Source organism: Channa argus, chromosome 13 (assembly GCF_033026475.1).
Source record: "Channa argus isolate prfri chromosome 13, Channa argus male v1.0, whole genome shotgun sequence".
NCBI lineage: Eukaryota > Metazoa > Chordata > Actinopteri > Anabantiformes > Channidae > Channa > Channa argus.
The window spans coordinates 24948119-24975434 of NC_090209.1; the positions used below are offsets into that span (position 1 = coordinate 24948119).

Sequence of the window (27316 nt, forward strand, 5' to 3'; positions counted from 1 at the left end):
GTCACCCAGGTCGTGGTTACTGGTCTTGAACTGAGGAAGCGACACATTTCCGAGGAAGCCTTCCAGATGGCAGGTGAAACTTTTTTCCAGTGCAGTTGCCACTGAACAGCAATTTCGGGGGCACTTTCCTACATTTGCACTGCACTGGGGGCACATCAGAGGGCACTTTATTGCATTTGGTGCACTGTGGTTGCATTCTGTAGTGTTTGTCGTTTTGTTTTTACTTCGTCTGGCCTGAAGATGGAGGGGCTTTCTCAAAGGAAGACTGTTGGTTCATTAGGAAATGAAGTGAAAAAAAAAAAAAAAAGTCAATCAGGGCTTTAAGCCAAGGACCAACTTCTCCCCTCAGGGGCTATGCTAATCTCTGTAGCTCTGTTCAATTTGTCACGTGTGCTGCCTGGACTCCCCGGGGCTTTTTTATGTAGGACGACGGATCACAACATATACAGCAGTGAAAAGTTCACAGCCAAGATATTGTTGAGAGATAAAGATTTATGGCAGTTGGAGTTCAGCCCAGCCATGCTGTAGCCTCCACCTACACAGGTTCAGCCTGAATTTTTAACGGGGAAAAAGTGAAGGAAGTGACAGCAAAGTGACGGACGGGGCTCCATCTAAATACAACATCTGGTAGGTTTGGTCTAAATACTGACAGGAGCACGAGGCATTAAAAACATCAGCTACGTGAAGCATCGATTGATCCAGTCTGTATCTCTGAAGAATTAAAAAAAACAGATAGTATCACTGTACCGTTACTGAGTTAACAGGGCACCAGCTGAGGCTTGAGCACTGGGAAATAGTTGCCCCGTCCTGGATTCCAGAAAATCAGACTAAATTTGAATGAGATCTGGTGATGCTGCCTGTTAGGGGAGTGTTCCAGAGTGAAACTAGCTTTAGGTGGGACTGATGCCTCATAAAACAAGCACCTCCATAAACTGAGTAATAGATCACAGTGAAGACAGTTATGCCACACACACCAGGCAAAAGCTAGATGAAGTGGCAGCAATGGCCATTTTACGTTTTTAAGTTACCTTTAATCAATCACCCACTTAAAGTAATAACATAGAAGATTTTTTTTATTACACTAATTAAACAACAAAAAACGCTTTCACACATGCGGTGAAGGGCTGAACTCCTCTACCTGGAGGAGCTGTATGCAAAAGCACAAATGTCACACAACCCTGATTTTATCTTGCCCCCCCCCAAAAAAACGGTTATAGGAAAAAGTAAAATATATAACACTTAAAAAGCACCGTTGTCATCATCATTAACTGTTACGAGGACACCTTTAAATTAAATTTATCAACTATTTAAATAACCTAAATCACAAAAGACATATTTGGGTATTTCCTGCATTTTTATTAGCAGTTGGTAAGTTTTCATTGAACTAAGCATAATATGTACATCTTTGATTGATACAATCCATTTTTTTTTATTCTGAAAAAACGAACTCATTCAAAGAAAAAGGGAATGAAAAAGAAATAAAGGTGACACCTGGAGTACATGGGCACAAAGTGACGACCTGCCTGCTCGCGAGTGTGCTTAGATGTGCTGGGTTTCAGGTTCTGCTTCTAGCTGTAGTTCCTCAGGTAAACCAGTCTGTGAGGCTGGAACCTCTCCCGACAAAGGGGGCACTCGGCCTGTTTGAAGCCAACACAATAAACAGCTACGCACATGTGGTTCAGGAGCAGAGACTCTTCACTACAGATCGTGCGTTACGTTAGGAGTCACTAGTCACGACATGAGCCTGACCTTGGTGTTGCACCATTCTGTGATGCACTCCCAGCAGAACAGGTGACCACAGGGGGTGGAGGTGGAGTGTCTCCTCTCCTCCAGACACAGGATACAGCGGGCAGCTCTCGGGCTCGAGCTCTGTGAGCGTTGGGGACTGCAGACAAAAGTTCAAAGGGTTCTACATTAAACTCAGGTCTTTTACTTTGATGCTTCAAAGACAAAAGCTCCGGGACTGAGGCCAGTGCGGCTTGGTTGTCCCTAAAAAGCTACGGACAAATGGAACTTTATTCAGGACGATCAACTTCCAGGATATTAATCACTTACAATTTTACATTAGCAGATGTTATAATCCACTAGCTGCCAGACTGTGTTAAATTACAGGTCATTCTCATCACTTTGTTAGGAGGCAACGTGAAATACTACAAATACACTGACATTTGTGCTGTAAACCAATCAAGTGTTGTAATCCGAAGTCTGCCGTTATATTAAGACCAGATGAAGCTCTTATCTAGGAGTATTAATTTCTAGAACTGTATTGACAGATCTGGATGTGGACCTGTACCTGAGGTTCCTGTGGAGCTTCCACTCCTGCCTGGCTCTCTGTCTCTGTCTGAAGCTGTTGAGCTGCAGAAACACAGTGAGGAGCAGCTGAAGCAGAGAAACGGCCCCCAGCATCCTGTAGCTGATCCTTATGGTCCAGTCATCAGTGTTCTGCCCCACTACACGCAGCTGCGCACACACACACACACACACACACACACACACACACACACACACACACACACACACACAACATGGAAGTGGTGTAGCTCAAACTGAACTTTCTGGTCTCTTCGACCTGCCACAGTTTGTGTTCTCACATACCGAAAGCATCCAGAAAAGGATCCCAGCGCTTCACTTTTTCCACATTGTGTCATGTTACAGCCTTATTTCACAATGGATTCAATTCATTATTTTCCTCAAAATTCTACAAACAATCAGGTTGGATGGGGAGCGTAGGTGCACAGCCATTTTCAGATCTCTCCAGAGATGTTCATCAAGTCTGGGGCTCTGGCTGAGCCACCTCGATGACTGAGGTCCCGCTCTAGGAAGAGTCCTGGTTGTTCCGGATTTCTTCCATCCACAGATGATGGAGGCCACTGTGCTCATTGGGACCTTCAATGCTGCACAAAAGTTTTCTGTACCCTTCTCCATACAATCCTGTCTCGGGAAGTCTACAGACAACTCTTTGGACTTCATGGCTTGGTTTGTGATCCGACACGCACCGTTAATTGTGTCCAACTATGTCCAATCGCCCGAATTTCCCACAGTCTGACTCAGTCCCACTGAACAGTGGAAACAGGAGGCACCACGGCCCAATTTTGAGTGTCATGCAAAAGCCATGAATACTTAAGAAATGCAAAAAAAAAAAATTGCATCTACATATTTTTAATCAATTTGCTAAGATTTCAAACAAACTTCTCTCTCATTTTTTATCTTTGTTTGTAGTAGTTTGAGGAAAATACTTTTGGAATAAGGCTGTAACATAACAAAACGTAAAAAGTTAGGTGGTCTGAATACTTTCTGGATGCAAACCCCAGTACACATACTCAGTTTACTAGCTACACATAGGTAAAACTGCATCAGTGTAGTACAATTGCCCTGAAATAAATCCTACTCTTATAAAAAGGTTAAAACTTTATTCGAGAGGACGTGATTGAAATATATAATGCATCTTGAAGGCTGTTGAATTGGGATCGTAACAGTTACAGTTCGCGCTCTCGGGAAAACGCCGTGCTCAGTGAAGGTAGGCAAACTAGCTAATGCTAAACTGGCAAAGGAGAGTATTTCTCATCGCACAAAAGGAATAAGCTGTGACACCGGGGGAGTTATTCATTACCGTGTGTCCCATGCTGGCACCCTGCCTGCTCAACAAATGGTAAACTAATTAACTACTTCCTAACGCCACTTAGGAAATATGTAACAAAATGCAGCGGATCAGAAAAACAGAGAGGGACCTCTTCAGTTGAAACACGGGGGAGAGTTCCAACTGAAAGTTTGCATCAAAATGTCTGACTTATAACCCGAAAACTGCAACCGTGATTTTACTCTTTAAGTGGTTATTATCAGGGGATCCTGCGGTTTATGACAACACTTGGAAACTCGAGGTTTACGGTGTAAAAATTGTCATGACCGAGTTTCTGTCACCTACATAGCTGATCCCTGCCGCCCTCTTGGACAAGTGATAAAAGGAGCCACTGAGGTAGAAAAGAGCCACATGGAGTCGGTGCAGGAGGGTCAGACCCTGTCGAAGGACGAATATGGCCGGCAGACACGCTCTCCTGTGGGGCTCCGACAGCAGGCCCACCGCTCTCTGCATCCACCTCCTCAGCCAGGCCTCGAGGCTCCAAGGCCCGGCGGCCACCTGCCGTCGACTGACACCGGCACGGTTGTCATGGCCGCCTTCCAGCTCGTTCTCCAGGCACACCAGGACCTTGTCTAGGAGGTAAGGCATGAAGGTATGGCAGAGGATGTAGAAACAACGCCTGGCGTGGGAGGGAACGCGTCTTTTAGTTGGATCCACCTGGACAATGCTGACATACTCTTCACCCAGGGTCTGATAACCTGGGAAAGCGAATGATACAATTAAGCATTGTGTAAAACATGTAGTTAAATATGAGTGTTGAAGGAAGATACATGTATAGTTAAAAGTTTCCCCATTTTGTCAAATTTTAACCACGAATGTAAACATATTTTTGGGGGGGTTTTATAACTGTAAAGTGAAAGGAAAATGATAAATGGTTTTCAAAAGTTTTTATTATTATTTTTTAAAAATCTGTGACCTGCGTTTGTATTCCGCCCCCCCCGACTCAATACTTTGTAAAACCACCTTTCACTGCAATTACAGCTGCAAGTCTCTACCCATTTTGCACATCTGGAGAATGAAAATTTTGCCCAGTCTTCTTTGCAAAATAGCTCAAGCTCACTCACATTGGATGGAGAACATCTATGAACAGCTATTTTCAAGTCTTGCCACAGATTCTCAGTTGGATTCAGGTCTGGACTTTGACTGGACCATTCTAACACATGAATAGGCTTTGATCTAAACCAGTCCATTGTAGCTCTGGTTGAATGTTTAGGGTTGTTGTCCTGCTGGACGGTGAACCTCCTCCCCAGTCTCAAGTCTTTTGCAGACTAACAGTTTTGCTTCTAAGATTGTCCTGTATTTGGCTCCATCCATCTTCCCATCAACTCTGATCAGCTTCCCTGTCCCTGCTGAAGAAAAGCTTCCTCCCAACATGATGCTGCCACCACCATGTTTCACGGTGTGGATGGTGTTTTCAGGGTGATGTGCAGTGGGAGGTTTCTGCCAAATGTAGCCTTTTGCATTTAGGCCAAACAGTTCAATTTTAGTCTCATCTGACCAGATCATCTTCTTCCACATGTTTGCTGTGACTTCTCACGACTTTCTTCCAACAATGGCTTAGTTCTTGCCACTCTTCCATGAAGGCCAGATTTATGAAGTGAATGACTAATAGTTGGCCTGTAAAAACATTCTCCATCCTGAGCTGTGGATCTCTGCAGCTCCTCCAGAGTTACCATGGTCCTCTTGGTTGCTTCTCTAAATAATGCTCTGCTTGCCCGGCCTGTCATTTCAAGTGGACGGCCATGTCTTGGTAGGTTTACAGTTTGGCCACTTGGGATATTTTTTATAACCTAACCCTACTTTAAACTTTATCCCTGACCTGTCTGGTTTGTTCCTTGGACTTCATGGTGGTGTTTGTTCACTAATGTTCTCAAACAAACCTCTGAGGGCTTCACAGAACAGCTGTATTTAATCTGAGATTTTGTTACACACAGGTGGACTTCAGTTACTAATTAGGTGACTTTTGGACTGGATTTTAGTTAGTGATATCAGAGTAAAGGAGGCTGAATGGAAATGCACGCCACATTTGTAAGATTTTGAAAACCCTTTATCATTTTCCTTTCACTTTACAATTATGTGACAGTCTTTGTAGGTCTACAACATAAAATCCCAATAAAATACATTTATGTTTGTGGTTGTAACATAACAAAATGTAAAAAAGTTCAAGGGGTATGAATAGTTTTGCAAGGCACTGTAGCTTGTCTATATAAAGTATATGTGGGAGTATTTACAATCACATGACATTTTTTTGCAAATCCAACTCAAGTCTCAAATCTCTTATGTCAATATGAGCATTCTCTCATTTGCTGCCATCCAATCCACTGCTTAGAACAGTGCATCTAAGGAATTTAAAGCATAAACTGCATTATCATCACCCCATTATTTACTAATATACACGATCAGCATTGCTTAGTTGTTTAAAGAAATAAAAAAACAGAATTCTACTGTAGTACGTGGATGAGGTGGAGCTCCCTACTTTTGAAATCAAAATGCAACTAATAACTTTTCATTATGGATTTATCTGCTAATTATTTTCTAATCACGGGTTTGTAGAAATTCTGGAAATAGTGAGAAATGTCAATTTAAAGTTAGTGCACAACAGTCAGACGGATCCAGTCTGCACTTTTAAATCTCTCACACACGTGTGAGCTGCGATGTTGAAAATGATTTAGGAAACAAATGTTCTAGTTGTAATACAATTAGTTAAACATACATTAAGTAAAGTCATATTTAAGGTTGATTTGGTGGGTACTCACCTGAAAATGTGGTCAATCCATAGTACGCCAGGTCTGACAGCAGCTCTATTTCTTTCCTCCAGTCCAGCCATCTTTTGGATCCTATATGAATTTTTTTTTTTTTTAAACTAACTCATTTGCATTTTCCTACACATGTTTTTTTGTTTTGTTTTTAACAGAAAATTGAGCTTTTATTTGGATGATAACCACAAAGCTTTTAATCAGAATAACCCAACCACGTGACAGAAAAACTCCCCAGTATAAAACAATTTGCCTTTGTGTGTTCACATTAGTGATTTTAAATAAAGTTTGCACAGAAGGGGCCGTTTATTGCCACGGTCCTATAAATCACCAGAACACAGCCTGGACTGCACTAAGGTCTTGGTGCAGTAATGTGTGGTTAGGTGCGATGGTTCTACGTGGCTTTTGCAGGTATCCAGGCTTCCTGCACACACCGAGCTGCTGACAGTTAGCCAGGCTGCTTCTTTACCAACAGAACGTGAACATGCATGTTATCTGTCAATGTGAACATGGGTTCGTATAACAAATCAATTTAATGTTTACATCATAAGCATATCAGTCAAAACTAAATAAAAAAAGGAAATGTTGCAGCTACTTCCGAAACGAACGAGAGGCTAATTTACGGGGGTTTCTCCGCTTGTGGCATGTGAGCAAACTTACCAGCGAGAGTTTGGAAAGCTTCGTTGGCGTTGTTGCGCAGGAAGGTTTGATAATGTTCGTCCTTCTGACTGGACCGAATCAGCTGGGACTGGTTTGCCGGGGCGAGGGGCATCGTTCGCCCGCTAACATCAGAAGCTAAACACACCAAGTCACTGTTACGCCTGCTCCTCACATTTCATGGTTAACTAAACATCTATGTGCGCTGGTCGATTAAAGAAGTGTCCGGCTTGTAATATAAGGTTATAATTTTACAGCTAGTCAGACGGAACACATGGGAAGTTCTTCTTCTTCTTTGTTGGTGTGAAAACATGCGACGCAAACTGATAATCGACCTCAAAGCGCCCAGCGCCACTCGCTGGCGGGAGAAGGAATTACAGGCACTCTGCCTGAATATTTGGCACGAAATTAAGCTTTCTTATCATAACCTGACTCAAATTTTTTTTAAATTAGAACAGAACAATGATAGGTGATTTGATTTGATTTGATTTAAAATGTCTTTCACCATGTAAAATTACTCCCAAATTTGATTCAGTCACAAGTCAGATAGATAGATGCTTTATTCATCCCAGCGGGATTTTCCCATTGATTGTCGTGAATTTTCTGTTGGGATGAATAAAGAATCTATCTATCTCTAAGTTACGGTAACACAGCTTATGTAACCTTTAGTTAAAAAATATATCATAAATCAAAATCTTTTCATTGTTTTCTTTTTTATATTTTATAAATTAGCTGGCAAATCAAACTTTATGTGGCCTTTTATTTCCTATTACACCTATTTATTATGTTACAGTCAATGCATTTAAGCATGTTGGGTTAACAAACACCAGAAACACTTTGGATTTTTATTCAAAATTATACATTTTAAACTATCCCCTGACTGTATTTTTGCTGGATTTTAAATTTACAGCACACTATTTGGAACATTTTCATGTTTCTATCAGAAATGACATGCAACAAAGGTCCCTGACTGAATGTGAACCCGGGATGCTGCAATTCATGACTGATGTCTTAACTGCTAAGTGAGACACGACAATAAGACTTTGGATAAGGGTCTCCTAAATTTACTTCCTAAAGAGTTGTAGTCATGACTTCAAACACAGTATATTGTGATATTTCCATGCTGACATTCCTCAGTTTATACTCAATGTAAATGTTGAAGATTGCACTTGCTGCAGTGTTGCAACTGTGGCTGCAGGCACAGTGTTTGAACGCAGCAGCTATAACGTGACCTCTTTTCTACCTGAGTGAGGAGGTGAAGTGCACTCATTCATTTAAAGCTCTGGCTGCTCGGCTGTGCAGCTTCCTGGAAAGTTGCAGAACCAGTTCCTTTGTGTCCTCAGTGCTGCCTCAGCCAGGTGTACTATAACCGCTGAAGAGAACATCACATTGTAAACCCACTCCTGCCCTTTTACTGCGACTCTTCTCAGCTCTTGGCTAGTCTGTCCCACCATCCTTCACACCAGGAAGTTGAACTTTGCTCTCAGTGTGCAGGGAGGAGCTTGGCTTTTCCTTTCCCTCCTTTAAGTCAGGAGCCACTTGTAACTTGTTGTAGACGAAAGGTGGATGTGTGGGCAGCGCTGTGCTTCTTGGGATCAAACAACAAACAATCGCGTAGAGAGAGTCTCAGATTTCGAAAGGTAAGACTGGCTGCACGCACCTTACGTTTGCCTGCCTGCAGGTTTCAACTGTTTAACGTCAAACTGCAATATTTGTTGACTAAGCTGATTTCAAGGCTTGAGTTTATACAAGATTTGGAGACTGATAATGCTCCCGTGATCACAGCTGCTGTGATTTCCATGTGTAAATATGACTTTTGATGTGACAAAAAAAGTTCAGAAACTTCGTGAAAGTTCCCCTGAAGTGGATTGTGAATAGACGAGAGGAAGGTAAAACTCTTGCTCGTCAGATCTGAATGTTTTCCGTAGCATTTTTGTTGGTAATGGATTCTACATCAAATAAGCCCGATGTTTTATGATCATGATATTTGAGGTGCATGATTTTATTCTTAGTGACAACACACATAATGATAACAGACCAACATCAACACCCTTTTGTGTTGTGGTATTAAATAACAGCTATGCTTCTAATACACTGGAAGTATCATATAAAAAGCAGTACTTTGACTATACTGAGCATATTGTTGTTTTGTTGCATGTGTTCAATGCAAAAAAACTAAAGAAAACCACCTGCTGTTGTGTTGTGAAGTTGTGAAAACAGCATTAATATGACACGTCGAGTTGTTTTCACACACGATGCCTTATATTTCACACGTGAACAAATAATCCAACACAATAAGAAAATAGCACATAGAAAACTGTTCCCACGTGGTATTACAACAATCAAACATGCCTACAAGTACACATTTATCTTTGTTGCATTTTATAGTAAATATCAGCAGTAGTAAGGAACTAAGAATATTTGTACTGTACAGCACAGTTTTTAAGTACTTTACTGTCACATTTCCATTTTATGCTGCCTTAACTTTGCTACCATTAAATGGGAAATATTACACTTGCATTCAAATACATTTATTTCACAGCTATAGTTACAATTTACTTTTTACACATGCGGATTCTTATAAAAACTATAATTAACAAATAGATGCTGATGTGCTGTTATGGCTGAAGCAGCTGTCAGTGCATAGAGTGGTTCCACCTTTACCTGCTGCTGATCTTTGTTCTTTATTATTATTATTAATACTGCTACTGCTACGACTACTACTACAAATAATAACTGAAGTATCTGTTTATCACTTTTACTTCTCATTGGTAAATGGGAAAAAAATGACATAAGTTATTTGTTATGTGCAAACAAATTACATGCACATTAAGTGCAACGTAATATTACACATCATTTTTATGTGTCATGTGGATTAGTTTTGGTGGAAAATCACACACTCTGCAATATATTAAATGTAACTTTGTTGTCAATGTTCTGACAGGTACAGGCCAATGAAATGTGATGACAGGTGTGACAGATTGTGCAATCTGAAGTGAAATTGTGCATCATACAGTATATTTCAGTATATAAGTGAAGTATATAAAAGCAATACTTGTTGATTTTTTCATGTACATTTACTCCTGTATCACATTGGAAGATGAGCAAAGTGTCCAGGTCAAATCTTAATTTAAAAAAATATATAATTTCTGTTGTTTACGGGGATTTGAATTAAACTTGCGTTAGTGAAGCTGACAACATAATAACAATAGAGAACAGGAGCTGTTGTTGACCGTGAGGGCGGAAGGTTGTTTGTTCAGGGATGTCCTACACACACACACACACACACACACACACACACACACACACGCATATAAACTGGAAGGAAGTGAAAGAACTGAGGTCACCTGCTGAGGAGACGAACAGCAAGTTGTTTCCATAATTACTTGCAGAACAGATGTTGTCTGGGTTAATTACAGTGCAGCATCAAACACATCATGTCTGGGATTCACCTGAACCCCTGACACACACACACACACACACACACATAGACACACACACTAATATACACAAGCTTTCTTCTTTCAAATATAAAGACAAGAGTCATATTCAGATATCATACGTGTTGTTGCTGTAAATGTATCAGGGTCTTTGGACATGATTTACAGTCCTCAAATTCCTTCTCGGGGCTGTGTGACCTTTCTAGAAGTCAATGAGAAATTCATGTAGAACTTTTAATGGTCAGCAGTGGAACGTAGGGATATTTGATTGGTGAGATAATACAGAGAATTATTTCACTCTGATTTAATCCACAAACATTAGACCTACTACTACCAGTACTACAGCTCTTGGCCAAGTAGGGAGTAGAAACCAGGCAAAACGTATTTACAATGCATAGAGAGTTCACTCTCTGAGAAATCGATTCACAGCTGCTTCAGAAGAAGAGTGAAAAATTAAAATTCAATAATTTATTTTTAAAATAAACGTCTAGTGAACAGGCGGAATATTTCTCTTTGGATGAGAAATCTAAAAGCTAACAGGCAGAACAATATTCCCACTACTCTGCTTGGTGAGTTTTTACCCGTAGGCTTCAGATTTATTTATCAGCGGCTTAAAACCTCAAGAGCAGCTGCACCACGTTCTCCACACAGACTGAAGTCGGAGAATTGTACCATATGACTTTTTATGAGGCCATAAGGTAAAACAAACACGAGTGCTGACACTGTGGCCTGTTTCAGACAAGACAGCACATGTTAAAGAGGAGCAAGCTCATGCAGCTTGGAGAAATAAAGTCATGTATTGTTAGTAGTAAATGTACATTGTAGAAATAGGACAGTTACTTTTTACAAGTCAAAGTCTATTGACTGCTAAGTAGCGGCGCTACCCAGGCTGTGACACAGGCTCAGTCATTTCCTAATGTAGTGTATGTTCCCGAGTTTCACCAGCAGACGAATCCACATTTGACATTAACGGTGTAACTCCTGCTGAAAACCTCCTCCAGATGACATCACCTAGAGGAGTCTTTCATCATTAGGTGTTCAGCTGAAGTCATCTGGGGGAGCTCTGGAAAAGCAGGTTGGCCATGATTACAAACTCCAAAGTGTGAGCAACAAGATACAGTGATCTGAACTGAAGGTTCCTCTAAGTGATGTCATGTGGAGGCATTTTTCAGCTGCAAGTAGAGAGATGGCATTTAATGGCATTTATGTATATGTGCTACCCAAACAGGAACCAAAAGAAGCAAATTCACAATCAGTGAAAGTCCTTTACATAGATTTGTTTATTATTATTATTCTTTATGGTTTATTTTCTACAGACAAGCTCAGAAAATTTAAAGCTGTGTGTTCAGATCTGAATGAATGAAAACAGGTTGACATAAACGTAGAGTTTTAAAGTATCCAGCTTTAAAAGCCATCAGTTTGAACTCTCCCATTTAAAGAAACGAAGCTCAAATGAGCAGAAAACTGCCCAATCTGTCTCTGTACTCGCAGTTCAAAGTAAATGAAGTATTTAGGAAGTGCTGTTGTCTGGCTGCTCTGAATCGTTACCATCCTGTAACTAGATGAGTTGTTGTCAGCTCACTGTCAAACTGCCCAGCAGCCATTACATCACAAACTCAATCAGAGCTTCATTACTGAACAGTGGCAACAGTGGAAATCGCCTGTAATATGTTTGAGGTGTGTAGTTAATGCTGCGCAATAGATGATCACGTCAGCAAGTTTAAACACAGTAACATTAGATTTAGATTCTGAGAACACACACACACACACACACACACACATTATGTCCCATCTTTGTCTCACTGTCTCCGTCTGATACACACTTGATGACCTTTCCAGACTTTTCCTTTTTTTCCCTGATAAATCCTAATGCTTCCTCTTGTGCGTGTGGTCGCCAGTTGCTTTGACCTTTTAAGTTACGCTCAGATTGACCACGTAGGGAAGAAACACACATCTGACGTGGAAACGCACCACTAGTTAACCCTCTGTTTGACGGTCCATCGTCCGTCAGTAGAGTAAAACCTCGGCTCTCGGTTTGTGTGACGTGTGTCTGTGACCCACAGCGTCGCGCGACATTGAACGTGAGCGCGATTTGATGGGAGAAGCCAGTTCTCTGCACCTTTGTGAAGGCTTGTTTTACAGCGGGGTGTTGGTTTTCAGCCTACTTCAGCTGAGTCACGGGGGATTTACCGGCACTGGGGCCTGGAATAAGACCTGGGAGACCGAAAACAATCCAAGCTCCCAAAGAAAGTGTGTCGCTGCTGGTGATGCTGTGTGTGGGTGTACAGGGCTTTAATCACAAGAACCAAATGTTGACTCAAAGGAAAACTTATATGCTACAGTATTAACGTGCGTCTGCATCGAAAGCCCGTCAGCATTTTTCAACCATCTGCACAGCAGTGGCTCAGACTTTACACACTCTAATATGTGTGTTTTATGTTTATGGGGCCTCAATGACCACAGCACGTTTTATGTTAATCCGACCGCTAATTTTCAACATGTTCTAATAAAAATAGTAAAATGTTTTGACAAATAGAATTGGATTTATCAGTCAACCTCCAATCAGTCTATTGTGTTAGGGAATATATCCAACCGAAACCAACCATGGATGTGGGTTTTCAGCACATGTGCAACAGATAAAAACATAAACCATCATCTTCCCCTACCAGTCGTCCCATCCTTATTAATATTACATAGCAATCCCATTTGATGGTGCTGTGCATAAACCTAGAAATACGTCGTGCTGCATTGATTGCTTTGTTGCTGTTTCATTAAAAGATTGAACCTTTATCGATTACCACAGTATTTAGACTAACTGGCATTTGGTTAAGGAGAAGTCAAGAAACCAAGAGAGATTGATAATAATTTCTTCCGCACGTAGCAGCAGCTTCATTGTCACTGACTATGTTGGAAGCCGCTGTTCCTAAAAACATCCTAAAACTGATACCTGCTGAATGGACAATGGATCCCACTATGCATGGGTTGCGTTTAGGGAGCAGTCAGGAGGGAAGTATGAAGGAAGAAACGATGCTAATGTGTATAACACGTCTACGACCTTTCCCCCCTAAAGATCATTATTTCCCACCTACTCGTGTAAATACTACACCTGATAGCTGTTGCCAAATGGTAACATATATCTCCTGTTAACAGTTTTGCCAGTGCTGGTAACAATGACCCATACAATCTTGGCAGCGGTGCGAAATCCCACCAGCAAATTAATCAATTACGAGCCATCAGCAGCTCTGTTTAAAAAAAAAAAAAATCAGTTAAACTGAGCGATATTAGCACCGAACATCCACTGTATACGTCTGTACATGCCTCCCTCTCTCTCATCCTCTTACTCATAGGCAGATTAGGAAGGCTGCCAGTTCTGCCACCGTGTGCAACAAGGTAGTCACAATAATGCCCAGCAGCTGAAACACTCAGCGGGAAGCCTGGCGGGACGATTCACCCTCTGATTACGCGGTTAATGCCTTGCCCAAGCTGTCACTGTGGCCGTGCAGAGTGTGGCCCTGAGAGCCCTGAACAGTGGCCAATGCAATCGGGCCGATGCACGTAATGTCTTCTATCCAGCCTTCATACGGCTGAACGTGAAAGCTCATCGGGTGTGAGTCAGTTATGCGAGGGCTGCCGTTGGGAAATAGTTTACAGTAGGTGCACGGCCATGCTTGAGCTTGTCTGTAACTTACTGCACTTAGCAACAAAAAAAAAAAGGGTGTTGACCTACAGTTGAATGTTTCTGCCTTCAGGAACTCACAGGAACTCCTTTGTTCTATTATTGCTCTCATGCTCTCTTGCTCAACTTGACAACACATCATGTCTAGTAGTACACATTTATGTGACAAAGAAGAAGCAATAGTGAGGCCAGGATGACAATGCAGGGGGGGATTAAAAAAAAAGCATCTGCCATTTTGGTGCCTCGCAGTGTGCAGTTTCATAAGACACTTGCCTATGTGGTGTCTTCCAAAAATAGACTTCTGTGGGTTGTGTTCATTAAGAGGGTAGGGAAATAAAGGGTGGATAAACTCGATCGACATAATTTGGCCCTAAAATGTACAGGTCATAGTATTTTACAGGGGCACAGTGTTGAATAAATCTCTTTCTGGTACTGTACTTTTCTGTACTTTCTGTACTTTTCTACTTTGTATCTTTGACTCTTCATCGTCATTTTGAGATGCAGCTTCTTTCACTAATAAAACAACAACACTGAAAATCATGGGACAGAATATGGGCGTTAAAGAGGCCATTTGTTGCCAATATCAGCTTTATAAAGTTGTGTTTACAGCTTGTTCTTTTGCTCCCATTCACTTCAACTGATGCATATGGGCTGATGCACACTGGGCCATCAGCTTGTTCCCTAGACTAAACAGACCACAAGCCAAAGTCTTAATCATACGATCTAGCAAATCCCATATATTTTTCAAGCTCTTACCTCCCTGTCTGTGGCCCCTTTGTGTACTAATATTATTTCCTGAAGTGTAACCTGATATGAAAAATATTTTTCATCCTTCTGTTCACTATCAAAACAGTGTGTAAAACTCTTGGAATGTTCTTGTCCTCAGAGATGTGCGTACCACAGTCAGAACAAGTGATACTTTCATTTTCTCACAGTACTTTGCCCCCGGTTCAGTATTTTTTGTGTTGTTTTGTGTGTGTGTGTGTGTGTGCGAGAGCTTTGTGGTTAATATTTAGCTTCTCACTGTAAAAGAAATAAGACAAGATTAAGGGTCTCGGAGAAGACAGATAATAGGTGCTGCAAGTGTAGTTAAGTAGAAATACGTTCAAAGATCACCAAGGTGCTGTCGACTAACTCATGACAACAACAGTGCTGATTATCGGACCTGATCTGTCATGCGATTTCATTTATGGCAGACAGAAGAAGCTCACCTTCTGGCTGCTGTAACGTTCGGATATTGTAGTTATCAAAAAGCTGTTTCGTGTCCTCAAATCCATGACGAGTGCGTTGAAGTGCAGCAGGAAACTATCCGTTCAAGCTTGCTTGTCGGATACTGAGTCCTCGTCACAAACCTGGACTGAGCAGCAGCAATTGGGCAGAAAAAGTAACCATATGTACATGTCAGGACAAATCAGAGGCAGATTTAATGCTTATCCCATTTTTCCACTGTCAGCAGTCAATGGAAACAGTCTGGTTCTGTTTATCTCTCTTTGTCTGATATCTGTTGCGGCTCCTGCATCTCAAAAACATGTGTCTCCCATTGACATTATTATTCATTTGTCCACTCTACCTTGGTTATAAGCCCGTGTTTGCACTGTGATCAGAGCAGTTCACATGTTCAGCTTTACTCCCACATCCTGCAGCAGGGTGACGACAGTGTGATCGTTCTATGATGCAGAGAGATCATATTTCCTCATATTTTTATCAGAGTGTTTCCGTTGGCTCGCCATAAAATCCAGAGTACTATTTAAAACCTTCCTCATTACAAACTAAGTCCTTAATGGTGAAGCTCTCTTGGATCTCAAGGGCAACTGTTCGTGTTGGGCCTCCGTCCACACTATATGCCCTGAGAAGCCTCTCACGTCATATTGATCGGCGTCTATATTCTTCCCTCTGCCTCCTTAGACGCCGCATGTGACATCATATACTCGGTCGCAGCCAGTGTCCTGAAACCCTCTTTATGATCTCGGGTGACTTTAATCACGCAACCCTCTCCAAGACCCTCCCCATCTTCACACAGTGTGTGGAATCATGTTAAAGAAGCCTACAGCTCTACTTATTGACCAGTAGTTTTTACTTGGTTATTGTCTTGGTGGATGTTCTTTTGCTTTCTTTCTACTTTCACTTGGAGAGCGGCAAAACAATTTCCCTATAGGATCAATAATCTTGTTGAATTTTGAATCTTGAATCTTACTATGTAAAGTGCCTTGAGATTACTTTGTTGTGAGTTGCTGCTATATATAAGCATGCCGGACTATTGTGGTTCCCAGAATTGCCAAAAGTAGAATTGAAGGCAGAGCCTTTAGCTATCAAGCTCCTATCCTATGGAGCTCGGCCTATCTCGGGCTTTGGAGCTGTGTGTTTCCAGTGTGCTGTTACTGACCACACCAACCTGCCCGGTGTTTTGTTTGTTGTTTCTTGTTGCTACCTTTTACAACATGGTAGTTTTTCTATGAGTCTACACTTAAATATAATGGTCTTTATTGCACCATCTTCCAAAGAGGAGCAGTGCACTAATGAACATAATGTTCATCTGAATTTAACGTGGTTTCAAAATCCCTGCTTTCGAAATGAGTAAGTGGGTGAAATACTTACATCATCATGAGGGAATTACTTCTTAACATTCCAGCAATAGCCACCTACACAAGCCTCAGCACTTACACACACACCTTCCCGTGTCCAGGTGGAGGGTGTTCCTGTTGTGTTTGATGGCAACAGGAACATGCCCAGACCTGCAGCTCAGTCAGTCTGACCACCAACCTTTCCCAAACAGCTCCTAACACGTCCTGCAGCCGGCCCACCACTTCCCACTAACTGTGACTGACTCCCCCATCCCACTAACACGCTCCTCAGTCCTTCCTTAGCCGGGTGGTGGATCATATACACAACACTAAACCTTTTCACTGCAAATGCCTAATTAAAAAGAGTCTTTCAAGCTCAGCTTTATCCAATCTTGACGTGGGCGGCTTTTTGTGATGGATGTGTGGCGGAAGGCGGCAAGGTAGGCAAACAAAGGAAGTTTACATGTGAGAGGTGAAGTGAGTGTGAGGTGTGGAGTAACATGCCAGCAGCTGTCATTTCATTCTGTATCACCGCTTTGGTTTTAGGAGATTGATGTCCTGAAATCCTTTAAAAGCAGAAAATACATTTGTATTTACAGATTTACACGTCTGATGTGGGCTTCTCTCGACATTGTCTTTCTCTTTCTACAGTTTTGTTCCACTTTATTTTTGCCTGCAGGTTTTAATATAAACACAGATATCAATCATTGAACATGTGTGACTCGTGTTGTCCAAATAGAGTTTGGACAACACGAGTCACGTATTGAGTTTGCAAGAGTTTGTAATGAAGAAATGAGGTCAAGTGAAGTTTGTATGTGTCTGAAGGGGCTCGCTCTCTCTCTCACTCTCTCTCCAGTTTTAGAAACCACAATTACTGTAACTGCAGATTTCAATATTTAATGTTTGTTTAATTGAATCTCTTTTAGATTTGTATTACTCACCGTTTTTTTTATTTGACTTCAGGGGGAGGACAAGCCAAACAACACACTAAACAAAAGAGTCAAACCTACATCATCATCTCCACAACAGCCCTGGGATCATGTAGAGGCGGCATTATCACTATCACTATTTCTTTAACTATTTAAAATAAATTTCAATTCAGTTCAATTCAACAGAGGTTCTGCTTTATTCTCCTAATTCAAAAACAGGAGACAAAAATACTGTATAGAAATAAAAAAGCAATCCCACCGTTACAGAATCTGAAATGACGAAATGATGAAAGTTAGGAAATAAAACCCTCAGAAAGATATAAAATGGCAAAAAAACAGAAGTAAAAAAGATAAATATTCAATAAATGGTGGGTTGAAAGGGGTAAAAGTCCAAAAACAGACAGACACATGCTTAAAAGACATCATACAGTGTTATACTGTATATGGTCATGAGAGTTTCTCTGATCACATATACGTCTCAGCAAAGTGCAGAGAGGATGAATGCTGCATTGTTGTCTATGGGTAGGTCTTAAAGGGGAACTCCACTGAAATTCCACATCAAGGTGTCTCTTCCAGGTGTTGGGGAGCACGAAACAAGTTGCATAAAACCACTCACGTCTCTGTAGGAAGCTGTGAAGAATGTCCACAGGTTGTGTGTCTTAAAGACAGGCTTGAAAAGTAAATAAATAGATTAAGACATGAAGAAACACTAGTATTCAGTCTGGAGTAATATTTAAGTCTCTTGACCAGCAAGTTGCCGAAGGTTTGGCTCTTGAGAGTTGATGTGTATTGAGATGGTTCTGTGAAAAAAACTGCCAGCTACTGTGTTAATACTCTGTACAACATTTCATATTTACTTTTTAAAACTTCTCCTTCACTCTCAGAAATAGAGGTACAGTAGGAGTCCACGTATGTACCCACTATTAAGTTAAGGTACAATTTTAGGATTTGGAGCATTTGTTGCAAGGAAGTTGCTGGGGAGTGTGGCCAGTGTATGAACACCTGAACTGTGTCTGGCTGGGAAAACCACAGGTGAAAGATTGTGGATGTGTTGAAAGGCGTTAAAAGCCATTTGGTGTGAACTGACTGTTATAATAATAATAATCACTGACAACAAGCTGATGCACGGACGATCTGGTGGAAAGGACATGATAATGTATGTGTCATCGGCATAGCAATAACAGAAGAAATCATAGGAGTGGGTGACGGAGAGGACCAAGAATTGAGCCCTGCGGGACACCCGTGGACAGGCTGTGAGAGTTAGTAACTTGTCCCCGAAAGTGAATCAAAGACAAACCACTGACCACTTAAAAATGCTCACTACAAACACTGGTTCTCACAGAGTGAGTCACTCTCACTCTTTATTGTTGCTTCATACAATACATGCAAATGTTTAGGTAACCTGGATTAATTCTCTCAGCCGAGACTACAACATGTGTAGTACAGTAGTTGTGAAGCCTCATGTTTCCCACGTGTCTCAAATATCTCACCCTCTGCATGTGTCTGTTTCCTCCCCTGTAGGTGAGCGCAGAAGCTTGACTTTCCTGTGATCATGGACGGGACCAGGAGGAGCAAGAAGAATGTTCTCTGACAGATGTCATTCATCGGCTCTTCACAGGGACGTGACCGGACGGCTTTCAGGTTACACAGCTTGTGCGAAACAAAATAAGGTGTAATTCGAGGATCTTGTGAAACACCTGTTCTGGAATGTGTCTGGGAATTTTAATCAAAGACTTCAATCTGGGTTTTAGAGTTTAAATACCAGCCTGGATTTCAGTTGTTACATCTTGGACGTGAGTTGATCACAGAGTCATTCAGGGAATTCTGGACTTCCCCAGCACCTTGATGCCTGCACCTTTCCCCTTTTAATCAATCAGGTTCTTTACCCCATGTTCACTTTACCAGTTATTCTCCGGATTATACTGCTCCACGTCGGGTTACTTTCCAATAGTGGATTGGATCACGGCTTCTAAAGCAACTGACAGACTCACTCTTTGGCAGCCGCATCTTAAAAAAATCTGTTAACGACGTGTAAACCTCTGCCACTTCACACTCGTCTGACCTACATTTGCAGTCATGGAGGCTATGGCCGCTAGAATGGCCATGGTGACCGACTCCCCCAACCCTTCGCTCAAGTCGAGGGCCACCGTAACGACGGACGGAGACTCGTTTGTGAGCACGGCCAGCCTTCCCTGCAGCCACTTCCTGTCGGCCAACGTCGTCACTGTCGGTGAGTGTTTGCCTCTGTGACCTGTGAGTTTTCTGTGCATTAATGAAAAGTGATGTTGTGCCAGGAATCAGCCTGTTATTTTGTGTGCTGAATGATGCCGTCTAACTTCTTGTTGCTTTGCTGAAAATAACAGGCAGCTTTGCCTGCTTTTATGTCTGTAATTAAGAATGCTGGAGGACTTGATTGTCTAATGGATTAACATGAAACATTGGCAGAGACGTCAAAGACTGTCTGGTGTCTGGAGTCTGGTGAAGATGTTGGAGAGATTTATTTTGTTTTCACTAATCCCAGGGTGTTCACTCATGTGATAATGTCAGCTCAAGTGTTGTTTTCCTGTCACATAAAGGAAGAAGGAAGCATCAGCATTGATTTTTAGCTCAGGTGGCCTAAAATAAAGTTCATCCACTGAGTGGGTGAGAGAGCACCAGAAGTGATGGATGAGCAAAACCAGTCTCCATCACAGTCCATGAGTGTGAGTTGTCTTAGCTGACAACGACACCAAATCACAGTGAACGTCTTTGTGTTAAATCCCACTAAATCTCTTGCTGCTTTGTCTGCGATAAAGCTCTGTAACTGGATTATCATGAGAAAACAATCATCATTTGATGTTGTGCTCAGGTCTGTCTTTGCACACAACTATGGACATTGGAAATGCAATGTGTTTGTGGAGGGCGGTGGGTTGATGATGTTGGAGGCAAATATTAGTGAAAAAATGTTGTTCGTAATTGTGCATTTCCCTAAATAATGTGGGTAAAGCCCTGAAGAGAAACCATGTTGTAGTGTTTAATGAACATTTTCAGTGACAGGGAAATATGCAAGATTGGATCTGCGGTGGACATGTGATGTAACATTTTCGGATGACATCTAAAGTTGATTCTCCATTAACCCATGAGAAGCAGCCTCTGCAGTGCTTATCTCTCAGCCAATGGAGGGCCAGGTAGTCTAACACAAAGCAGGTCAACTGCAGAAACCAACCGTTAACTGATGACCAACGCTTACCAAGCCAGCTCCTTTAGCATGTTTCCAGTTGGCCACAGTGTTAGTGGTTAAATCTCAAGGTACAGCATCTGAGCCACTACGCTATCGAGCTGTCAGCACCACCGATTTAGCAAGACTGTGCCGCTTCACTTTAATTAGGCTCTTGGGTGTTAATCGTCACATTTTGAAGTAAGATTACACATCAGATTCCTGTTGTACTTTTATTTTGACAAATATATTATTTTAAAGTGTAAAATGTGCCTATATTTTGATGAAATCGGGTAGAAAAGGTTTCCCCCGACCTAAAAAGAATCCAGTTAACGTAGACCTTTGTTTCACGGAGTTGAATACGGCATAAATAATTAAATAATTGCAAAGGTCAAGGGGGGTAGAAGCAGAGCATGTGTGTCTGAGCAGAACAAGAAGAGATGATGCTGGAGTGGCTTTATTTGTCTGCACGGCTGAAAAGGACACAAATGTCATTCAGCTGCAGAAAGTTTGGTGCAAACTCCTGCTGCAGCAACACAACAGAGACAAAGCCGTGCAGAGCATCATGATGCACCATTCAAACCTTTCCAGTTACATGTAAACAGGCAAAAATATTAGTCAGTGCTTGTTTATTCTATTATTCTTCTTAAATATATATATATAATATAGATTAATGGCCACTATTTACAACAGAGTAGGGTCACTACTAGGGGCATCAGACTTCACTTTAAGAATTGCTTTTGTTGGACACTTTGTAAGTTCAAATAAATTTGATCTCTAGCATTTGAATTTTTATTGTTTTATGCTCCCTGAAGACAACTAATGATTTAAAGAATGAACGTACGCAGATGTTGTTAAGATGCTGAGGGAAGCCGGGTCGTGAGGACAGATTATGGGGGCATTAACAGGACCTTAATGCAGGATACACACATAACACACACACTCCTTTGATTGGTCGGGTGGAGGAATTTGGGCCTCGCAGCTACTGGTGAAGGGATCGTAGAGGTTTGTCACTTACGCTTGAACATTAATTGTTGCTACAAACAGAGACGCGAGCGCTGAGCTCAAACTGAGCCGATCACTTTAAGTCAAAGGCTGATCAGTCATTTGTTTTCTTGCAATGTCAAACACAAGGCATGATGGCGACCGATGCACACAGTACAACAGCAATGGATTTCAGAACCCAGAAGTCTGGACTTTGCTCTTTTTTATTTCTCACTTTGTGTTTCTCAATTTGTCTCATGAGTGACTCCATCTAATTATTTATCCTGAGCTCTTGAATTGATTAATTTATGTCCATAATTTAACAATGTGCCTGTTTAACTACATTTTATTATTTGATCATATAATTTGTGCTGCACAATTATTGAAATGTTGTTTCTCAAATGACTTCACGACTAATGGTAAAGCCTATGGAAATAAGGTTTTAAGCCTGGCTTTCTAATTGTTATGTGGATGAATTATGGGTTATTTTGGTGGGAGGAACAGCTGAGGTGCTGTGAAAGAACCCGGTAGATCGACGAGTGCGAGCACCGCTCCCCTGTTTCCTGACCTCGGCACTTGCTTTGCTCATCTGTGTATTTCGGTGCCAACGGCTGAGTGCGCTGTGCATAAGTGGGAGGAGAGGAACAAACAGGTAGAAGATGAAGCTGTGCTGTTGGCGCTGGTGGTTGCTATGGAGCATGGAGCCAAGCATCATGTTCATGGCAGAGCAACATGCTTCGTGTAACCAGGCTCCATGAACGGACACGTTAACCAGCTCCAATGACTCTTTAAGCATCACCAGTTGTGTCTCGTGTAGGGAAAGGGTGAGTTCAGAAGTCTTAAGGGATTTTTGTTTTAGCAATGGCTCCCATTAATGGATGTCTTATACCTGACCACTGTGGATAAAAGTGTCTGTAAAACGACCAAAAGTAATGCAGAAACACTGTGGAGTATCAAAGATGGACAGCTGTGATGGACAGCAGTATTGTAGTATTTGTACCTCTTCTCTGTGTCTAACTTGACAGCCGATCTGCAGAAAGCTGCCCGGCTCCTTCGCTTACTGAACATCCCATAGGGTCAACTGTCCCTTCTCGCTGGGTGACCTTTTTCCACTGAGCTGCAAAGATAAAGGTTTTTCCGTTCTCCGTGATCTCTCAGATTTTATCACCAATATTTCCCCTTTCTTTCAGGCACATATGACCTTAAAGTCTGCAGACTGGTATGTGATCGATCTGTCTGCATACATTTTGCACTGGGGGGCTTTGCAGCATTGTCCAACTTTCACGATAAAAAAAGAAACACGCTTCTGTGTGCAGCAATCCAGACGTCTGCACAGGCTGCGTAATGCTCCAAGACAATTTCCTGTTCAATTTACACACATAGCTGCAGTGATAGTGTGTTGTCCCTGAGCGTGTAGAGATAGTGTGAGAGCGAGCTTGCTGTGACATGTTAGTTATGCTGCCGGTACATAACACAGCTACTAGTTGCACGTAAATCCAAGGAGCCATGCTGCAACTGTTGTTGGCCTGAGGATAAAAGTCTACACAAGCACAAACTGCACCAGGAAATAGATACAGAGTGGCTGGGAGAGCGCTTGCCCTGAGACAGTTTAAAGTGTGTAGTAGTGAAGCTGTGTTCCACACTGGGATGACAGTTTAAGCTGATAGCGAGAAACAAACAGCAATATGAGAGTCCCTGAGGCGGAGGCTGAGGTTGGAGCACAGGGTTCGGAGGTGATGAAGTTGTTTCACTTCCTCACAGGAGTCAATACTGGCGTTGATGCTACATGTAAGCACAGTCAAGAGCCGAACCGGAGAAGATCTGCTTAGCAGTAACCAGCAATGTATTTCCAGGCAAATGGAGGGAAGGGATGAGTGTGCATCATGGATAGAGAGGGAGCTGCAGGTGTTTAATGTGTGCTGCAAAACAGTTCCCTCCAATTTAGCCTCAGCTGCAGACTGATGCTGCCTTCAGACGCAATTAGAAGCCATCTGCTGGGTCCCAGGTTGGATGGAGTAGTACTGACACTTCAGAGTGTTGGTGGGAGTTTAGTCGGAAGAGAATACGGATAATGCTACAGATGCTGTGTATTGATTCAAACTAAATTAAAGCGAAGGTGCATTTTGAAACAATAATGCGTCAGACGTTACGTTGGACTTGTAAACTCATTCAAGCAAGTGTCTACTCGTGTCGCTGAGGAATAAACCGTGTGTTTCATACTTTTGACCATCATTTTAAGCCATGCGCAGCTTTCATTGTGATGGGAGCAAAAGAGGAAGTCAGGTGAGATTATTACTGATTGAAGTCCACAGACAGAGGAGATCAGTCTGTACAAGCTGTTTCCAAACAGCGGTCGACACTAATTTCTAACTACGATTATGATCTTTGGGCATCATTATCTTAAATCACAGTGGACGTAACCTTTAATAACTTTAATGAGCCAAATCCTGATGTTTCCCTAAAGACGGACACAAATTTAACGACTGTACAGCCAATTATGAAAGTGATTCAGCTGTGCCGACTGGTCCGACCTAGTTGGTCCAGGTCTGCGTCAGTCCGGCCTAGTGGGCGCTGACAGTTTTCAGAGATGATTGTGAAGTGTGTGTGACCCAGTCTCTGTCAGTAGTTCTCATAAAGATTCTTGAAAAATGTTTAATATTGAGGCAAACCTACAGTAACTAACTTTGTCGGAACATAGTTTTGTTTGAAAAAGTTATTTGACCTTAATTGTCCTCCGTAGGCTCCATAGGCCATGTTGTTAGTTCCTTTAGTGACGGCTCCAATGACTTAAAAATCAAAGTTCCCAGTTGCTGCCATATTATTTTGGCACACGGACGTGAGAATTTCCAGTTCTTGGGGGATTTCGGGAAGTGTGTGTGTGAGTGTGTGTGTGTCATTAGTCATTAATTGTGTTGCCCCCTGGTCATCAGGTGTGTTGCCACTTCCAGACTGTCAGAGACTAGAAATCTGTGATAGTTGGTGGAGACGGTCTTTACTTGTGAACTGTCCACTCTTCGCTTGTCTGCGGGGGACTGTTTGTTCAATGTCTGCTGTTTAGAATCTCTTTTCCAAAAAATTCTACTTATGTTTAGACACAAAAACCATAATTGTTTAGGGGTTATGAAAAAAAAAAACATCATTATAGATAAAAGAAGCTAATGCTGACTTAGCAAAAATAAACTTGAATTTCAGTGAATAGCCCCGACAGTGATTCTAGTAGCAGAAAAACCTACATAAAAATCCAGCACACAGATCAATATATGGAAATACGTGTATAAGCTATTGTAATCAATTTGACGCGAATGTACTTGTTCTTGGGTTGATACGATTGCAAAAGGTTTCGCTCATTTCCTTTGCTCAGTTCCTCCGTATTCCCGGCACCCACGGTAATGAGCTGTATGGATTTTCCGGATGTACGTGGACACTGGTAGAAATTCACACTCACTTGTTAAGTGAAGATTTTTAATGGGAAGCTAAAAACTGCCTCCGTATAGAAATGCAGCTCAGCACTAGCCCAGATTCATTTGCGTGATTCAAATTGTCCCATAGGCAGAGATGCGGCGGCAGATGGATCCATGTCAGCAATTGTGTACGTTATGCAGTTACCCACTGTATTAGTGCTGAAATCCGTCTTTCAGACAGATGTTTGAAAGACATCCAGCATCCAGCTCACTGAAATATTCATCAAACTAACACACAACAACAACAGCAGCTATGTTCTTATGATAGTCATAAACTGGAGCTGGGAAAACATCAGGGGCGTAATTTATCACAAGTGCAAACACACACACAAACACAGTTTGTGCTTAAACTGCAGATACCTCCACCCACAGGCTTGTAGGACTCGGAGGAGCTGCGTGTGTCCCTCTGTGGTGTTTTGAAGGCATTTCTCTATGGGAACGTACGTGCACAAGCTCGTTTCTACACACACCCCAGGTCCGAGGAATCGTGGAAGTGGATTGGAGACGTTAGGGAAGAATGCTTCATTTACACAGCGTTCTGCTTTCTATTAGTTGTTCTGAAAGTGACGTTAGAGCCAAATAAAACATACAGTTTACAGTAAATCTGAATGAACAAACAGGTACTGTGTGTATAAAGGCCTCACGGATCACGTCTTCACCGAACTCACCCTCCTCCTGCCTCAAACGTCCGGTGTGGATTCATCCGCAGCTGAAAATAGTCCCCAACACAATGTCCTTCTGTTGGAGGGTATTAAACAGAACTGTTACAATCCCAATGAAACCAATGTGCTTGTGGGTGAGAGCCAAAGTCAGAGCTGTGTTAGTTTTTCGCCTGATTGAAGATACGAAAATCATCCTGTAATGACCCGCGCATGATTGGAATCAACGCCAGCCGCTGTCATTTAAGGTCTAGTCAGTTTTTGCACGAGTTGACATGAAATATACCGAAATGTGCTGCGAAAATAATGAGTGCTGAGAAAAGTTGATGCTCTGAACATGAAAAGGGGACTGAAGTTTGGCTGCATGCTGGGCTCAGTCACTTCAGACCTCCAGAGAAGACTTTGGAAAAAGGAGCCAGCTCGCGTTCCCCTGCAGCTGTTTGGGGGGAAGTTAAGGGCGTGTTTTCTGTCAGATTACTGCAGAGACTGCTGATTACTACGCTCCCTCCACCGTCCTTCCTGTAGCGTCTCTTGCATGTTGCAGTACTCGTAAAGCACTATAATTCATTTGAAGAGTTGGTTTTGTCCAAAGTGTTTCCTAGGGGGGAAATATCCAGCTCTTAAGGTGCCTGATGCTCCGCTCCGACCATCAGCTGAGCCTGCTGTCTGCTGTCTGCAGCAGGTAATGCACAGTGAGGTTTTAAAGCCCCCTGTGCTGCAGCCAGAAACACCACTAAGGCAGCAGAGAGAGAAAACCAAATCAGTACAGTTGTGGATGGCTAAGCAATGAGCTCACTGGGGATGAGAAAGGCTGATACCCCGATTACCATCTGCAACACAGTCTACTCTTCTCACGACAGCATTGAGGGCTTTATGGATTTTTATGCCCTGGATTGGACTTCTCAGGCTCAGAGGTTTGGCGTGGCCGCATGCAGCCTGCAGACACTACTCTGGGCTTTAAGCTCTGCGCGTTTTCTGTATGTTCGTTTCAACACTATGTTCAACACTATGACACCTCGACTTTGACTTGTTTTGTCATCCAGGCAGATAATATCCCGTTTCCAAACCTTTAGGGGGAAACGTCAAAACGTTGTGTTTCAACCCGTTTTCCAGCTGTGGGTTGTCTCCTCAACGGCATGAATGAGATCACTGCTCCCTCCCTGTCTGAAGTGATAGAATACTTGCTCAGGGGCAGTGAGTCTGTAACAGCGCTGAGGTTTTAAAGGAAGCTTGTGTGGGAAAATCTGAGGTGTGTTAAAGATGCAAAGATGGTATTGGATCCAGTTCCAAAACAAAACTGTAAGACTCTCTTGTATTGTGCACACAGCCGAATGGGGGCAGTGCTCGCCCTCACTGAGCT

At 42.2% G+C, this 27316-nt stretch overlaps 1 protein-coding gene across 1 annotated transcript; it reads right to left on the bottom strand.

Moving 5' to 3' along the window:
* Nucleotides 1-1335: 1335 nt before the first annotated feature.
* Nucleotides 1336-7370, bottom strand: pex10 (peroxisomal biogenesis factor 10). Its single transcript, XM_067526935.1, has 6 exons — nt 7054-7370; nt 6394-6474; nt 3923-4335; nt 2294-2460; nt 1750-1885; nt 1336-1637 (listed from the first exon to the last, which is right to left on the bottom strand). The coding sequence occupies exons 1-6, from the start codon at nt 7163-7165 to the stop codon at nt 1569-1571; spliced, it is 978 nt and encodes a 325-aa protein (XP_067383036.1). The 5' UTR covers nt 7166-7370; the 3' UTR covers nt 1336-1568.
* Nucleotides 7371-27316: the final 19946 nt, after the last annotated feature.

Bases quoted from the DNA above. Each gene is read 5' to 3' on its own strand.
- pex10 (XM_067526935.1), bottom strand. From the start codon at position 7,165: ATGCCCCTCGCCCCGGCAAACCAGTCCCAGCTGATTCGGTCCAGTCAG. The intron at 6,475-7,053 runs GTAAGTTTGCTC...AAATTCATATAG, and splicing joins AGCTTTCCAAACTCTCGCTG to GATCCAAAAGATGGCTGGAC. The intron at 1,886-2,293 runs GTACAGGTCCAC...TTTTGTCTGCAG, and splicing joins AAGCTCCACAGGAACCTCAG to TCCCCAACGCTCACAGAGCT.